The sequence below is a fragment of the Camelus ferus genome, chromosome 20 (genome assembly GCF_009834535.1).
Source record: "Camelus ferus isolate YT-003-E chromosome 20, BCGSAC_Cfer_1.0, whole genome shotgun sequence".
NCBI lineage: Eukaryota > Metazoa > Chordata > Mammalia > Artiodactyla > Camelidae > Camelus > Camelus ferus.
Window position 1 is genome coordinate 23,111,939 of NC_045715.1, and position 18,783 is coordinate 23,130,721.

Here is an 18,783-nt window from a genome sequence, read left to right on the forward strand (position 1 = left end):
CTGGAGGACAGGGTTGAAGGAGGAACGTTTGCCACCTTTTTGTATCTTTTTTTATTTTGAATCATTATTTAAAAAACAAAACAAGCCACCTTTGCTATCTGAGGATATAGTTATAGTGATGCTATGGCCAGGGGTTCCCAAACCAATAGTTTACAACCTGGCTGGTGATCAGAATAATGGGGGACCTTTTCCAAAATGAAGATTCCAGATTTTGATTCTATATATCTGGGTTAGGGCTTATATATCTGCATTTTACAGAAAGAGCCCTAGTAAATTTCAATTATTACCGCGTTTGGCAAACTCTGTCTTAGGATCTTTCCTACTCGAGAATATAACCGTATATGTGTGTCTATTTCTATAATTTTTTAAGATTTGTAGTTAGAAATTGAAATGGCAATAGGTGGACTGCTTTTTATCCTAGAACTTGTGAATATTTTGAAGAGTAGCAAATAAATCACCATATCTAATATCTAGGTAAATGAAAGGTTAGAACTTGAGATCCTTACAATGAGATGATCTTTATGCTCAGACTCTGTAGAAGCTGAGTCAACTCCTACTCTGAGCTTTTGCCTGGACTGCTTGTTGCTTTTTAGTTTTTCATTGTCATATCTTTTTAAGACGAACTTAAGTCTTAGAAATTGATAGTTTATATGTCTGACTTTTATAGCTAAGATTTGTTTTTAAAATCTTCTGCAGACTTAACTGTGCCAACTGAGCTTAACATGTGACTCAGCAAGTTTCTGGTTTGGGTGGCTGTCAGGCTCAGGGTAAAAAGCCTGTGTGTACACAGAAAACTCACAGGTACCCATTTAGGTTTTTAAAATTGGAATAGATACTTAGGAATTACCCAGATTTTCCTAAAAGGAAGCTTTTTCCATAGTATGTTTTTAAGGTTGAATATCCACTCTAGAAACATTTCTAGTCTTATGAAGAAAGTGTTTTCCATAGTTTCAGAAAAACAATATGACAACTTTAAAGTTTAGCAAGTTTTAACTACAATGAACAAAGGTAGGAATAAATAGTTCTAAGGAAGGTTCTTTTTATTTTGTTTGTTAACTCCCAGGGCAAACTATTGTAATAATTGATTATAAGACATTTTCTTTGTAAGAGGCTATGAAGAAGTCAGACTTACTGCTGTTGATTTATGCCTTTAGACATCTGGTTTTAATTCTAAAATATGAGTCACTGTAATGTGAGAATTAGTATAGGTGTAAACCAGAATACTACTAGATATCAAGAATGAAGAACTTAGTGCCGATGTTGGGTAACATTTGCTTCCTTTTCTGTGGGTAGATCCAAGGCCATTGGGAGGGCAGTTGAAGTCCAGGCTGTCATCATGTCTGCTGCCTGGCTTTAATGGTTTGTCAGAATGCCAGTCCCCTTCATTCGAGGCTGCATGAGTAATGGGATCCTTGCATAGAGCCACAAGCTAATTTGGTCATCCTGTATGGAAAAAGTCCAGTGGTGATTAAGTGTTTGCCCCAATTACATAGCTTCAGTCAGATGGTATATTTTATTTGGTGAACAGAAGAAAAAAGCTTGGCCTACCTTTGGTTTCTCTGACAGAAGTGTTCTGAAGGCTTGCCTAGTATATTGTTTTATATGAAAACCTTAATGTTAACTAATTGGAGATATTTCTTCCCTTCCTGACTGAAATGTAAAGGTTAGACTTTCTGACACAGAATCAAATCCTGCATCTAGAATAGTTCATCAGACAGGTGCAGGAATAAAACAATCTGAATGTTGCTTATTGTTCTTGCTCTTTAAAGGTCAGGGTGCTAGATTTCAAACTTATAGAAAAGTTTAAGAATTGCACAAGGAACACTTTTATACCCTTTGACCAGGATCATCCATCACCTTTTGTTAGCTGTTAGCACTTCACCTCATTTGCTTTATTATTGGTGCTTGTGTGTGCCCTCACTCCCCCTCCCTCTGTCACTCCCTTTCTCTCTTTCTCTCCATGTATATATTCTATTTTTTCTGAACTGTTTGAGAGTTAAGTTGTTTATATCATGCCTTTTACCATAAATACTTAAATGCGTATTCCTAAGAATAAATACGTCCTTACACGACTGTGGTTTAGTTATCAACCTTGGTTCAATAACCTACCAGCCATGTTTCATTTTTTTTGTCCATTGATAAACATTGTCCTTGTATTTTTTTTTCTTGCCTGTACATGTACTGGAATCATGTACTTTTTTGAGGGGGGTCATATTTCCTTAGTCTCGTTTTAATCTAGAACGATTCCTCAGCCTCTCTGTCTCACTGTCTATCTCACACAACTTTTGTTTAATAGAATGTTCCTCATTTGGGGTTTGCCTGGTGTTTCCTCATGGTTATATTTTGATACATGCCCCCAGTTTTGTCCCTAGGATACATCGGTAGGCAAGCACACAGGCATCTGCCTCTAGTTGGTGATAGTAATTTTGATCACCCATCAGGTGATGGTCCAGTTTCTCTATACTTGTTCCTTTTGAATAAGTATCTTTCTCTGGCTGCCAGTTAAGACTTATGTCCTCATCTAATGAGACTTGGAACTCAGCACAGGACGCCAAGGTCTCAAAGCCCTTTGTAAGTACTTAGCTTTCACAATGACCCTGAGAAACAGGCCTCCCAATTTTTCCCCTCTTTTCTTTCCCTGTATATCACATTCTAGTACTTTTTGGGGATGGCTGTTGAAAGAATCAAGAAGTTAAAGGTAGGACAAAGAATTTTACCTCTATACTCAAATGCTGTATTTTCCCCCTCTTCATCCCTTTCATCTGTCAGGCCTCTGCTGGTAGAGTGAAGGATGTTAAAAGGACAAAAAGAAGAGTAACAATAAAGCCCAGAGTGGCAATTAGTCATTACTAATAGCCCACTCTAGTATCTCTTACTGTCCTTAATAGTAGAACATCTAATTTTCATCTGGATACATGGCCATCTGCAATGAGTAGCACATTTCCCATAGCTTGTAGCTAGGTGAGGCTGTGTGGCAGGAGACTACATGCCTTTTTTCTGCCCTTTGTCTTGTTGACAGTAATGTGGATGTGATGTTTGTTTGAAATGCGAGCAACATCTTGGACTATGAATTGGCAACTAAAGATGGTGTTAGCAAGATAGAAGGAGCATAGGTCCCTAGTGATTGAAGAGCTGCCATGTACTGCCTACCTTAGACATCTTTTACGTGAAAGAGAAATAAACATCTTGTTCATTGAAGCCACGTATAGAGTTTTCTTTTATCTGCAGCTAAGCCTACCTGACTGATAAAGAGATGCTCTGGGAGGAGAGTAATACTGATGCACTTGTTCTGCTAGAAAACCCTGTCTCAGGTCTGCTACTCTTATATTGTTCTGAATTTGGACACTGTTCTGAGTGATGGGACCACAGTAATAAAACAAAGTCTTTCCTCCTCTTATGGAGTTACCATTCTAAAGGAGAAGTCAGACAATAAACAAAAATACCAATGTTAGGTTGCATGTGCCATGAAGAAAAATAAAGCAGGTAAGGGGTATAGGTAGGGAGTGCCAGCTCAGGGATGACTGTAGGAAAGATGTGAAGGGAGTGGTGGTGGTGGTGGTGGTGGTGGGGAAAGCTGTGCAGATGGCCAGGGCACAAGCTTTCCAGTCAGGACAAAGACTGAAGTGGGAGTCTACTTATTTTATTGGAGGAACAGCAGGGAGGCCAGCGTAGCTCCAAACAGCTAGACCTTTGAGAGTGATGGGTATTTTATTATGTTGATTGTGGTGATGATTTCACAGGTGTGTATATATGCCAAAACTTAAAAAACTGTACACTTTAAATATGTGCACTTTGTGGTCTGTCAACCATACCTCAATAAAGTTGTTTTAAAAAGTCTTAGCTACCATAAACTAGAAACTACTCTTAAGAATCCTTATAGACAGCAATACCATATTTGCTATTTAACCCTCTTGCTTTTGAGTTTTCTATAAAACTACCTTTCCTTATTTGCATAGTCTTATGTTTCTTTGGGCTTGTGTATGTCCTCTTTTGTTCCATACAAAGCACAGTATGTACAAATGAATGTTTAATTATGAATTTAGAAATGTGGCCATCCTGCCAAGCAAGTGAGGGAAGCTATTGGATCTGAAATAAAGGGATCAACTAGGTGTTTTAAAAATGTATGGGTTATGGAATATGACTCAGCAATAAGAAAGGATGAACTATTGGATGGATCTCAGGGGCATTATATTGAGTGAAAAAGCCAGTCTGAAATGGTCATATACTGCATGATCCTATCTATATAAATGACAAAATTATTGAGGTGAAGAATAAATTAGTAGTTAAGGGTTAGGAATGGTTTTGGGGGTGGGAGGAGCAGGGAAAGATTATAAAGGGGTAGCATGAGGGGGAATGTTTGTGTTGATGCCATAGTTCTGTATCTTTACTGTGGGAGTGGTTATACAAGTCTATACACGTGACGAATGACAGAATTATACACAAACACACCAGTATCAGTTTCCTGGGTGATATATTATACTGTAGTTATGTAAGAAGTAACCATTGTAGGAAAGTAGGCAAAGGGTATGTGGGGCTTCTCTGTATTCAACTTCTTGTGAATCTACAATTATTTAAAAAAAATAAGTTTAAAAAAAAGTAAGGACTTCTGGTTCCAGAAAGATGGAATAGATGTACCTTTCCCTATTCTTATTGCTAAGTACAAATAAAATCCTGGACGTTACACATACATAAAAAGCAAGCATAGAAGACTCTGAAAGATGGCGAGAAGGCAGACCTGGTAGGAAACTTGGGACCCAAGGAACAACATGATGAGCTCTCTGGATTTTCTTTTTGCCTCATATGTGCCAGACTTGAAGTTGAAGAAGCTGGCAACCAAGAAACACCCATGGGCAACAGACAAAACACACCCCAAGAAAAAAGGACCAGAAAATACACCCCTTTAGCGAAAGGACCAGAAAAGAGGCAGCTTAACAAACCTTTTAGACAATACTATTCTACTCTAGCCAAACACCACAGAAAAAACTTGCCCTGCCCCAACCCATGTCACAAAGGCCAAGTGGCGAGCTTAGACTTCCACCCTTGTGAGGCTATAATGAAATGCTCCAAACTCCAGCCAGGTGGTATCAGAGAAGAGCTGGGATTATCATTCCTATCTGGCAGTGACAAGGCATTGTCCCCTCTTGATTGATGTAGTGTCAGAAGTTTAAGGGCTTTCACTAATGCCCAGTGGTTATGAGGCTGCGAATATCCCCGTGTCAGTGGAGGCTTTGTGGGGAGCAGTAACAACGCACTGCCACTCCCATCCATAGGAGTATTAGGAGGCCTATTGGAGAGCCAGAACTTAAACTTTAGCCCAGCAGTAATGCGTAACCCTTCTCCTGGGTGTCCAAGGAGGCTGACTAGGCAACCTGGACTTCTGTCTCCACCTGACAGTAACAAGAGGGCACCTTCCCCCTTCTTCTGCCAGATCATTGTGAGAAAAAGCTAGCAAACAGAAGGTTTAAATAAGATCCAGAGTCAGGACATAATAAGAAAATATCCAAGTTTCAATCTAAAATCACTCATCATACCAAGAGTCAAGAAGATCTCAGACTGAATGTAAAAATGCAATCAATAAGTAAGACAAAGATGCTAGAGTTATTTGACAAAGATTTTAGAGCAGTCATCATAAAAGTGCTCCAGTGAGCAATTAAGAACATGCTCAAAACAAATGAAGAAATAGAAAATTTCAGCAAAGAAATAGAAGATATAGAGAAGAACCAAATGGAAATTGTGGAACCTCCAAATAAAATAAATTCAGTGGATGGGCTGGGCTCAACAGTAAGCAATCAGTAACAGGAAATAATCAGAGAACTTGAGGATAGAACAATACAAATACCCAATCTAAACAACGGAAAATAGACTTTAAAAAATGAACACAACTTTAGGGACTTGTGGGTCCCTGAAGATCAAATATTCATGTCAGAGTGCTCCCTTTTAAAAAGGTAATTGGGGCAGGTGGGGGTAGTTCTGGGGGAAATTGAACTTAATATAAGGGATAGGCATAGGAATGCATTGTCTGTTGATCATTTATTTTAAAAATCTAACATTTATACGATTCACCATGCTTAGACTATCTCTGAAATCAGGTAACAATTGTTTAGGGGAAGGGAACTGAATAATCGAATGGTAGAGGGACTGGGAGGGAGGAGACTTACCTTGATTTCTGTATTATGTTCATGTATTAACTATAAACAAGAATGAATAAATTTAAAATTAACTGGTGGTCAGATTTCCTATAAGCCTGTCTCCTCGGAGTATTTTGCTCAGGTTTTTGCTTGAAGGTTTAAGTCCAGAAAACTTCAACTTCCCACCTTTGCCAGAGTTCTCAGGTGTCCCGGACATATGGGTTACCATTTAAAGTGTATGGACGAAATAAAGTGGAAATAGTACTGTCTTACAGTAAGAACACTTGGGTTCTAGTCTTGTCTCACTAAGTAGCTGAGATCTTGAACAAGCTCTTTCAACTATTTCCCTGGGCTTCAGTGTCCTTATTTTCAAAACGAAGTTGATCTCTAAAGCCCTTGGGAATTTAAAGTTACTGTCTCATTTTCTGCTGCCTCCAGCATTTGAGTGGGTTCCTCCGCAGTGCACCTCTTAGGTGTTGAATAAACATTTACCTATTGGTTAACCAGGTAGAGGCTAAGAGGGGCACGAAGAGGATAACGAGGCTTCCCCCTTCTCATCTAGCATAAAGCAGTAGAGCGCAGTGCTTGTACGGGCCTGTGAGATCCTTGAGACTACTTTTCACTCCCCAGCCTGACTACTGGAGTAGTTAGCTGGTGTTCAATGCATAATGAGTGAAAATGTGAGGGAAATAAATGAGACGCGGACCAAAAGGTGCATAATTATCTAGCAAATTCCTGCAAAAAAAAAAAAAAAAAAAACCAACAAACAAACACACACAACCCCCAAACAAACAGACATCCTGCCTTTCCCCGCCCGAAGCTTTAAGGCGACTGCGGGGGTGTGATCCTCTGGCAGTCGAGAGGGGAAGCCTTTCAGATCTCGCTCGGTAGAGGCAGACGGCAGGGCGGAAGGAGAGGCTGCCAGTCGCCCGCCAGTCGCCCGCCGCGCCCCGCCTCTCGCCCCTCGCCGCGCGCGTCGCCGCCGCCGCCGCCGCCGCGCGCACTCCACACAGCGCGTGTCCCGGGCTTCCGCGAGCCGGGCTGGCGGCGCGAGATCTCCGCGTCGTCGCGCGGGTGGGTGGGATCGTGGTGGAGCTGCTGGCGCCCGGGTAGGGGCGGCAGAGCGCCATGGAGGCGGCTGGGGTGGCCGTATCCGGTCCCCGCGACTCGGCGAGGTGAGGGGCCGCCTCTTCTCCGCGGCTGAGGAGGCCACCGCTGGGCGCCTGCCTTCCACGCGGGCCGCGGCTCCGGCATGGCCGGGCTCATTAAGAAGCAGATCCTGAAGCACCTGTCCCGGTGAGAGCGCCAGCGCCGGCCCCCAGCGTTTCCGGGCCCCTCCTCACCCTTCCACCCTCCTTTACGCGGTGCGCCGGTCGGGCCTCACTCTCTTCAGCCCGAGCCCGAACTCAGTAGCGATCCCTTCCTCAACTCGAGACGGACAGCCTCCTCTCCGCTCCAGTGGCCCCGACCGTTGTCACCAGTCTGCTCTTCCCTCGCCCTGGGCCCTCCGGGACCCGGCTCCCCTGCCCTGGCGCGGGTGCCCCAGGCTCTTCTTTCCATCCTAACAGACCCCCCCCCCCCGTCCCTCCCGACCCCAAGGGTCTCCTGACCGGCTGCTCCCACCTTCAGTTACCACACCGGCAAGTAGGTCACCCTGCCCTCCCTTGCTTGTCCTCCGGGCCTTCTGTCCGTCACTCCTTGGCCTTCACGATTTTCACCCTTTCCTGCCCGCCCCCTGTGTTTTCTCTCCGCTTTGGACCCGCTGCCCCTACCTCGGGGTCCTCTGTCCGCCTCTTTATCCGCCCACCATCCCCTCCATGGCCTTCCTCTCCCGAGTAGACCCTTCATCCCCGGCCGGTTCTGTGTAACCCTGTGACCCAGTCCTGCATAACCCATTTGACGACCAGATTTCCAACTCCGACACTGGTTTCTCCTTCCCAGAAGCTCTCAGCTCCTCTTTATCGTCTGGCTGACCCTGTTGCATCACCCTTGAAAAAATCCTTGCACGCACCGCCGTTCCTCCGATCTCCTTTCTCCCTCCTTTGCTTCTCTTCTAGTTAACACAGACTAAATGGAGACAGCTCATGAGAGTTGGGCGTAAAGTTTCAACAACCTTCCTTTTAAGATGTGGAGGTTTTTTTGACAGCCTGTGAAAAGAACTAATGACGTCCAGTTCTGCTTTGCAGCCATTTATTAAGCAATATTATGTCCCCGAAGTCATCTGGACCAGAACCAGGTGACGGGCAAAACAGTTGGGTTGTAACTGGGTGACTGCTTACCCCTGTGTTACGATTGTAGATTTATCAGAACTGGTGTCCACAAACATTGGAAGCTAGCCTTTCAATTCCTTATTCCAGGAGAGGCTTGGTAATGCCTTAATACCTTTAGCTAGCCTTTGTCTCACAAGTGGAGAGTGATCCAGGCCTTGGCTCCACAGTGATCAGTGGTTTCAAGAGGCCAGAATAGGGGGGCGAAGCCAGTGAACAGGGGACCCAGGCCTTGCACTAATATATCTTCCCTGGTCTTCTCATTGCCTTGGTGAGTGGTATGTGAGACAGTATGGCCGCCACTGCATCCCCTTTTCTGACTGACACTGGCATATTTACTGTTACTTTGATTTTAGATTTTAGTTAGTCAGATTCCATACATCTTTTGGTTAATCACCACACCATGTTTTAAAAGTAAAAGCAAGTTGGAAGCTAGAGCTAAAAGTGCCTTTGGACCTTTTACTTGTGTTAACTCCCTAATATGTTCTTTTTCAGGGAACAGTCATTTGGGTGTTCCATGAATTTGGTTGTCCTGTGTAAAGACTATAGTGTATGACTAATGATTGTGAAATGAAACAGAAATTTAACTAAAGGAAAACCATTAATTTGAATGAACATAGACTCAGAGAATTTTAGGGTTTAGAGATGATCTCACCTAACATAGCACTGTGTTTAAGCACAGTGCCTAGTATATAGTAAGTGCTCAATAAAACATGAGTTGTGGTTATTTTTGGGGCTGCAACTTGTGAGACAATTTGATATAAGCCATAGACTTTGTCAGAAAAATCCACATATGCAAGCGGGTAATTTTTTATATAAGTTTCTCGGGCTTGGGGATTTAAGAACCTTATAGTGTTAAGGCATAAGGCATCCTGGAATTACATAAATAACTTCTGATAGTTCAACCCCTCATTTTATGGCTGAAGAAGCTAAAGCTTAGAAGGATAAGTGATTTACCCAAGTTGTAGTGGAAGGTCAGGTAGAGAAATAAAACCCAACTTCCTAATTCTGGTGCACTGTCCCTGGTAGGACACACATATTCTGTGTACTCTCTATGAAGATAGAATTTTTAAAGAAAAATTTTGATAGTATATACTGACACATTAGTGACTCCTCAGTGAACAGAGTATCTCTTTTAGATGAAGTAGGAATAGTTCTGACAGATGTTGGGAGAAATTTCTTTCCTCAGGGTTGTGTGGCTGACTGAGGAGGAGAAGGTTATTCAGAGCTGCAGTTTCAGGGCTCCCGGAAGAGATGGTAGGACATGGGTCTGATAAGGGGGGTTTAACTTGGAAAAGCTGCCTAATCATGTGTGACATTTGTGTCTCTGTATGGTCTCTTCTACACCAATAGAGGCTGGCCTGCCTGGAGGGGAACTAGCTTCTGTGGCTTGCCAAACCTGATGGGGAAAGAGAGAGAAGAGAAGGTATACTGGGTTACTATATTAAATGAATAGTTGTAGGTGTTTAATGATTACTTGTTGCTGATGTTGACAATGCCACTTTACCTGGAGGAGGGTCTCACATCATGAAGGCTATCCCAGTGACTTGCATATTATGTTTAATTTTGGTCATGAAGTTTCAGATATTTAAGTGTCTTGTGGTACATCCTGCTTTTTAGTAGAGTATTTTGGTAAACAAGATTTGAAGGAGGTAGTATTTGAGATAGTTTTGTTAAGTGCTTACTCTAGGCCAGGCAGTGATCTGGGCACTGGAGATTCAGCAGGAAAGAAGTATAAACGTCTTATAAGGGCTTTAATCTGTGGTTTGGATGGCTGCTGTAGAATATAAATAACTTCAGTGTACAGAATTCATTTAAATAGACCCAGGAGGAGACCTTTACTTAGAAACAAAAGTAATCATTTAAAAAACTATCCAAAATTGATTTTTCACTGAATTTGATTTTGTTTTAGATCACCTTAGCTAAAGAATGACCTTTTGTTATACAAGTAAGAAGAAATATGACTGATTGTAAAGTAAGTCAGGGGACCACTGTGGCTTGGGGAAAGAGCATTTTCTCTGGAGTCAGACAAGCTAGATTCACCTTCCAGCTCTGCCATTTAATGAACAGGGCAGCCTTTTTGAGCCTTAGTTTTTTCATCTGTAAAACATGAGAATAAGGAAGAATACTACATACCTAGCAGATTTTTTTTTTGAGAATTGAGGATATTCTAGTGCCTAGCATGTAAATAGGGTTTAATAAAGAGTAGCTATTGTAACATGGACAGAGAAGTTTGGGACATTACCATGGTATGGATGACAGCAACCCACCCAATTGGCTCTTTTAGAAACCCATCAAGAAGTCTTAATTATTTACTCTAAATGGCTGAAGGAAATGTGACGTTGAGTGACGGAGACATGGCTGATGGACATGATAGATTTTTTAAAAAACATGACATAAGGGTAAATTCAGAGGCAAAGAAGTTTTCATAGTCCTTTTGGAGAGTAAGAGAGCCTGACTGTGAGCTCAGCCCTCTTAGTTCCTGATGAGTGGCACCATTCATTATTGTTCATCATCCTGAGGAGATCATCTGGGCCAGCCCCCAGGAGACAGTTGAGAGCTGTAGGCTCATAGAGGCTGACTGCTTGCCCACGGTCTGTTTAGGTGAAGATTTGTAGGTCTAGTCTCAGCTTCCAGGTCATGCCCCTTTACATTTTGCTTAATTTATTATCACTTTTATTTCCCAAATGATTATTTTACATGTTTTCTAGTAACAGTGAAATCATGTCTGTGTTTCCTTCCTCGTCTTGTGTTGCTTTAAAATAAGTGCTTTTATTTACTTAGCAAATACTTAATAGTAATAGCCAACTGTTATTCACACATTTAACAAGTCTTATGATGATTTAATCCTCAGACTAACCCTGTGAGGGAGATGTTAGGCCCATTTTATAGATGGAGAAATGAGGCACAGAGAGGTTAAATAACTTGCCCCAAATCATAACTAGTAAGTGATGGGACTGAGATTCAAATGCAGTTACTCCCATTCCAGAGCTGTACTCTTTAATCATTCTGCTTCTATAATGCTTCTCATGGTTGAGTATTTCAAGCTGAACATACCCTTGTCACTAGCACCCAAAGGCAGGAACAGAATATTGCCAGCACCAAAAAGCCCCTTATGTCTCATTCCAGCATTACCTCCACCAAAGGGTAACCACTGCCTGGATTTCTAACAACAAAGATTAATTTTGTCTTTTTTTTTTGTACTTTATATAAATGGAATCATATAGTATGTATGCTTTCATGTCTGGCTTCTTTAGCTCAACATTACTTTTGTGAGATTAATCCCTATTGTTGCATCAGTTTATACATTTTCCATTTTCATTGCTGTATAATATTCTATTATGACTGTACCTCGATTTATTTATACATTTTACTGTTGATGGACATTTGGTTAGCTTCCGAATTTAGGGGTATGCTGAATAGTGCTTTTAGGAACATTTAGTACATATCCTTTGGTGAACAAATGTATACATATCTGTTGGGGATATACGTAAGAGTGGAATTTCTAGGTTGTAGGATGTGTGTGTGTTAAATTTTAATAGATACTGCCAAACAGTTTTCCAAAGTGGCTGTAACCAATTTGCACTTCCACCAGAAGTGGATGAGAGTTCTGGTTGCTCTACATCCTTGCCAACACTTGGTATTTTTCATCTTTTTCATTTTAGCCATTCTGGTGGATATGTTTTGAAAATGTCTTTACTTCATCTTTGGTAAACCAGATGGCCACTTTATTTTTGCCTCTGTTTAATTTTCAAATTCTGATCTATTTGTAAATTTTAGTCACAAGCAACTGTCAGCCTTGAAAACATAAGCTCTTTTTTGGAGAAATGTTCAAATTAGGCAGGTTCAATGAAAATAATTAGGGTAATTTGTAACCATTAACACATAATATTTCTTACTTGGAATGGATCTGATGTTCTGCTTCCTATCAGAGTAACAGTCATGTACATTAAGAGAAAGGAGAAGCTGTTCTTTAGGAGTTTTTGTTAAATATTTGGTCTTCAGACTATCCTGGATATTAAATAATTTCATTCTGTTTTGTAAACTTGGCACCCCATTAGCATAGCTTTTTATCTTTACTAGAGAAACCAAAATTTGAATTTCATAGTTTTTGTATTATAATCTTTACACCTTTCCAGGGGTGATTTTCTCTTATCGTAAAATGGTTGTCTTGTGTCTTTAAAAGTAGCATTTATAAGCAATAAAAATTCCAAAGCAATACTGTCATATGTATCTGACATACAAAGCTTATTGTATGGTTCACAAATAATGAAATTAGTTGCTTTGAAAAATCGATTGAGAGACATGTCGTTGTAGCAGAAAAAAGTATGACTTCAGATTCCAAGAAGTGGCTGTGCATTTTCTCTCTGCTACATGTAAACTGGTGTGCAGCAAGTCTTTTAGTTTCTCCACGCTTCAGTTTCCTCATCTGTAAAATGTGGGATAATAATGTACACTGTTGTGTTGAGGATTAGAAATAATGTATAAATACTGAAAAAATATTCAATAGTGACTATTACTGTTTATCTTTACTTATTAAAGTTGCTCAAGAGAGGTCACTAACTGCGTAACTTATCCAAATGTCTAATTCTTTATTTTATTTTATTTTATTTTTAATTTTTATTTTATTTTTTGGAAGGGTAGGTAATTAGGTTTATTTATTTATCTTAATGGAGGTACTGGGGATTGAACCCAAGACCTCATGCATGCTAAGAATGCACTCTACCACTGAGCTATACCCTCCCCCAAATGTCTAATTCTTTAGATATTTAAGAATTATATTTCTTAATATTTTAATACAGGAGGTAGAGATGAATGCTCTTTGTATCAGTGCTTAAGGAGGGAAAGAAACAAGGGCTGGTCCTGTTTATCAGTTTTTCTTATTGGGGAATACTACAGGGTAAACTTTGACCTCAGTGTAAGTGAGATAGCAGAAATGCATACACTGAGTTGGGTCCTTGTAGGATTTCCTTATTCATAGTCTAAGATTGCACAATCATATACTGTATTCTCAGAGTGGAAAAAAAAATGAGAGGTCATTTAGTTACCTGGTTGAATAATCTGTAAGTATGGCACTAATTACCAGAAAAAAAAAAGATTATTTTTATCACAGCTCAATTCTTTACACCCACTGGATTGTGACCTCCATGTGTCAGGGATTATGTCCTTTGGCTACTTTGAAAACCAGAGAGTTTGAGGATGTTTTGAGTTGGTGAGGTGGGTGCAGGAGAAAGTGTGTGGAGTGGGAGTCCATGGTTGTAATTCAGGGAACCTTAGACTAGAGTGGTGGTGGGTAGGTGGTGGTGGGAGCAGAAGGGCAAGGGAATGCAACTCACCCAGTATCACTAAGGGACCTTTTATGTTTGTGTGATAAAGCAAGTGCTACTGGTACTGTTGATAGATACTGAAGAACACTTCCCAATATTTATAAGCAGTAGAATCAATCAATATCTATAGTAAAGGGAAAAACTCAAGTGTAAAAATAATACACATTACTAATTTAGGCAAAGGGTTTGTGGTTTGTACCTTCTTGCCACAGAAATAAGGACTAGATTTGTTATAAATTACTTGTTGGATTGACGTTTTATTTGTCCACAGTAATGATCATTTTGTATGTGTACTCACACTTTATAGTGCATTGGTCATATGTAGCTTGGATGTCAGCCCATCATTTAAAGCATGAGAACATTGATGGTGAGAGGTCAGATTATTTAAGTCTCTGACTTACGGAAGTGTGATGTTCTCAAAATTTGTTTCTAAGTTTGAAATTTGGAATGTGTGGTCCAGTAGTAGAAATAGTGTTGTGAATGTTGAATGGGTTCCCAGTTATCCCACAAAAGCCATAGTGAGTTAATTATATATTACATAAGCTCACTGGATGGAAATCTGGGTGTTGGTTGTTAGGGAACTATTTGAAGGAGGAAGGGAGGTGAAGGAGAAGAAGGTTTTTTATTTCCTGTTCTTGGAGTAAGGTCTTTTAGATCATTGAAATCATTGTATTTCAGCAAGGACTTTTTCTCTGGTTGTGATTGAAGGGTGTAACCAGCATTTAATGAGTGGGCTGGAGATGCTGACGTCATGCTGTATGCAGAACAGTTTCACACAAAGGAACATTGTCCTTTGATCCTTTTGACTTCTGAAAGTTTGTTAGATGTTTACAGAGGTGAATTGCCTGTTTAGATTATATAAGCCTATTTACATGTAAACACAAAGTATTGCACAGCTTTAAACTACAGTGAATGTTCCAGGACTGCAACTAACATGGGAGAAGATTGTTTTGAACTTTATTTTAGACAATGTTGTCATTCTTGGCAATGCCACTCATAGAGTTGAGTCTGTTAGGGTTGAGAACTGCTGACTTAGACTGAAACAGCTGAGGTTTGCTTTTGATATACCCTGTCTTCTCTCCTTTATGTCTCTTTCCCACCTCCTAAGGCTCCTTTTATGTAACCCATTGCCCCGATTCTACCCTCAGTCCTCTGCTACTGTATCCCCCACCCCACCCTCGGCCTGTATGCTCTGCTCTCCTTCCTTTCTCACCAAAATTCCTAATTATTTAGGATATTTGATTTCAGCTAAGTCAAAGGCAAGGATACAGAACATATTTGGGGGCAGGAATGCTACCCTAATTAGATCAACTCTAATTCGTAATATGTCCTACAGGGTCAACTCCCCTAAGCTACTCTTACTTTTATAGCTTCTGAATCCACAGATACTCTGGAAACTCTGAGTTTGTTTTTTATTTTCCAAAAACTGGTTTCTGTTGCAGTGGCAGTGAGAATGGGGCAGGGGTCTGGGCAGCAGTTTGTGGTATGTGTGAGTCATTTGAAAGTTGGGAGTTCTGATATGTAGAAAATGCAGATAGGGATTGCCTAAATTCATTTAAGCTGACTTCCTCCTGCCATCTGGTGGAGTGCTTTCCCAGACAGAGCTGAAAATATGCCTTTCCCTTTTCTAAGAGAAATCTGTTTGTTTTTCTTCCTCTCTTTTCTTCCTTCTCTCTCTCTATGTCTCTTTTTTTGAAATCTGTGTTTTTTAACCTGTGTGAAAGAAGGGTGTTCAGGAACTCATTTCATTTGAGGAAATGTTTCAACAGAGGTTGATATGAAGTTAGGGGACTGGCACTGTATTGTGGGATATCCTTTTGGTGAATCTCAGCAGAACCCCCGCTCTCTCCCTTCCTTTTCAGGTGGAGTTGGCTGTGGCTCCTTAGTTCTCTGAGCCCACAAGAGAGATTCCTCAGCCTCTTTGAGGAAAGTTTACTGCAAGAAGGTTGCATATTCAGCTCCAGGTGGTGTCTCAGCCATTCTCAGATACGGAGTCTCACCTTCCCCTCAGCTAGCCCCAGGCCCTCGGCTGTCTTTGAGGACCCAGTTTCTGAGACCATTTGTTCATTAGTTCTTTCCAGAAACTTTTATTGACCATCTGCATTGTATGCCAGGCACCAGGAACTCAAAGATGAATGAGACAAAATTCCTGTTCAGGGAACTAACTGCCTATAGAGACAAACAGACCTGGAAACAATAAGCCCAGTAAAGTATTCAGAAGTATCTGTGGAGCTAGAGGGCACAGACAGTCCGGGGCAGAAAGGTGATTCCAGGCAGAAGTTGCTGCATGAGTTGATACTGAGCTGAGAAGCAGCAGGTGCATTTTGGAGACTGCATATGGTTCTGCGTCACTGGAATGTGGAGTTTAAGGGTGGAACACAGCTAGAAATGATGTTGGAAAGGTAGGGGCTAGATCACAGAAGCCTGTATACTGTGCCAGGGCATCCGGATAGGGCTCAGCTTGTTCTCTGCTGCCATTTATCTGGGTCTGAGGCAACTGGAACTTCTCTGAACTTCACCTCTGTTGACTTTGTTAAAAGTCAGAAATATGGTCTACTGTAGGTCAGGCTGCAAGTTCTTGAGTCAGACTGCCTAATCTTAAACCCTAGCTTATTAGCTCTGTAACCTTGGGCAAGTTATTTAACCTTTCTATGTGTAGGTTTCCTCATCTATAAATTGGAGACAGTAGTCTTTTATACCATGGGGTCATTGAGAAAAATAAACTAATTAAAAATGTATAACAAAATGCTTAGGATAGTGCTTGGAATAGAGTAAGCAATTATGAAATGTTAGCTGTTGTTTTAAAAAAATTTTTGTTTTCAGAGAAAGATCTTTTTTCTTTTTAATTTTTCCTGATATTGTTTTTTATTATAAAAGCTTTTAGATAGGACTTTTAGAATGTACTAATCTCTCTATTTTAAAAACCTTGCATTTTCTAATTATCACAAATGGGAAGGGTATGCCTTCTACCTCGGCTTCACAGATATACTTATTTCTGTGTTTACAGATGACACTTTTAACCTGGCTTAACGTGTCTAGATAATCAGACATATTATAGTTGATTTGCAATGTGTGAAAGCATGTGGATGGATTATTGGATATAATCCTTAGTTCATTCCGCTTATTTGGCAGTTACCATTTATTTGCTTCTTATTATTATCAATAAACATTGATTGAGCATCCTTATCCAGGACTTTGTGTTGAACACAGATCTAAATGACACAGTTCTAGCTCTAGCTCATAGTTTTCCTTAGGGTTAGAGACCTTTTTTTATATTTTAAACTCGTCTTTGTATCCTTCACAGCTACTTTTTTTGGTTTGAACCTAGTAACTCTTAGTTGAATGTGCTGATACCTTAGGTATTTGTCCATTAAATAATCTCTGTAGGGGAAACTACTCAAAGGTTTGACAGGGCTTTCTTTTACCATCAAAGTCAAAAAGCTTATTTTGAGCAGTCTGTGCCTCTTAAAATAAGCATATTTGTTGGTTAGAATTAGGGCTAGTTCTGCTCAAAAATTAAGGACTACCTCAGTATATGGTACGATTTTCCTTTTTCCTCAGTTTCCTCTTTGGGCAATTTTCAAAGCTCAAATAATCTACCTGCTACCTTTCTCTAAATATCTGTTTGAGGCTGTATCATGAATAAATATCTGTTCTCATTCAATAGTGAATAACCAACAATGCCCGTTAGTGGAATAAGTCTTCCTTTTATGAGCATTAGCAAGTGTACTTTCACTTTGGTTAATCCAAGAACAGAAGTTTTAAAATTAGAAATATAATATTCAGATTTCATTAATTCCTATTCTTTATGTAAGTTTGGGAATTGTCAAGACAATGAAGTAAAGAAAATTAAAGGGAATATGGTAGGATGACAAGAAATGTTTCTAATAAAGTGAGACATGCTAAAACTTGGGTCATGAGGTGTAATATCTTCAAGACCAGTGTAGGAGAAAGAATCTGGGACCCAATCACTATGAGAACTGAATGGTTGAAGAATTAAGAGAGGCAGACATCTCTGAGTTACAGTTGATGAGAAGACCCTTAACTTAATCTTTTTTGGGGGTGTGTGTGGGGGGAAATTGGGTTTATTTATTTATTTCAATGGCAGTACTTGAGGTTGAACCCAGGACCTCATGCATGCTAAGTGCTCACCCTACCTACTGAGCTATACCCTTCCCCTTTGAGCTGTACCCTTCCCCCAACTACCTTAGTCTTAAATCTAGAATGATTAATACAAGGGTGTGTAGAAAAGAATGGATAAGAAATTGCAGCCATAATTCCAGGTGATGGTCAAATATGTTAACACTCAATAAGAGGAATCAGTAAGTAACATGCCTTACTTACATGCCTGAACCCTTGGTGGTGGGCCAAATTACAAGTGTTCAATTCTAGAAGAAGACTGACTCAAACCAGACAGGATATTATGACTTCAACTAAGCAGGCTAGTGTTTAGCAAGGCTCCAGGCTTAGAGGAGAAAATTAGAATGTTCATCAGGGCTACTGTTGAGAATTAAGGAAAGAAGGGAGGGTATAGCTCAGTGGTAGAGCACATGCTTAGCATGCACAAGGTCCTGGGTTCAATCCCTAGTACCTCCAGTTAAAAAAAAGAGAGAGAGAGAATTAAGGAAAGAGAACTTCTCTAGAATCTCCAGAATATTGGATGACCTAATATTGGGATGGGGAGTAAGATAAATGGGAGTGCTTCAAATTACCAAGCTACCATAGATATGGGGAAATTTGTGCAATTGGTTATAATTGTTGAGAGTATAAATCAGTGTCTTATCTATGGAGGGAAATTGGTAATCTCTGTCAGCATGTAAAATGTGCAATTCCACTTCTACGAATTCATCCTACAGAAGGAATCAAACAAGTAAAAAAAAAACCTACAAGGCTATTTAATGAAATTAATATAAAGGAGAAATCAGGGACTTTATTAAATAAATTATAGTAAATCTATACAGGGGTATCATTTGTAGATAACTCTTCTATTATTAAAAAGCATTAAATTTTTTGATAGTTTAAAATGCCCAAATATATTATTAATGGAAGAAAAGAAGTTTT

General features: G+C 40.2%; 1 protein-coding gene across 5 annotated transcripts in view; it reads left to right on the forward strand.

Annotated features, from left to right (window-relative positions):
* The first annotated feature begins 6,764 nt into the window (after nt 1–6,764).
* Nucleotides 6,765–18,783, forward strand: part of UHRF1BP1 (UHRF1 binding protein 1) — a 56,049-nt gene continuing 44,030 nt past the window's right edge. For 2 of the 5 annotated variants that reach the window (XM_032462875.1, XM_032462878.1), the window contains exons 1-2: nt 6,765–7,424; nt 9,749–9,821. Coding sequence is in view for 1 of the 5 variants with exons in the window: in XM_032462877.1 (XP_032318768.1) it covers nt 7,381–7,424 (44 nt within the window). In the remaining 4 variants the exon portion in view is untranslated. The remainder of the gene's footprint in view (nt 7,425–9,748; nt 9,822–18,783) is intronic. The other 3 variants (XM_032462879.1, XM_032462876.1, XM_032462877.1) reach the window with 3 other exon arrangements.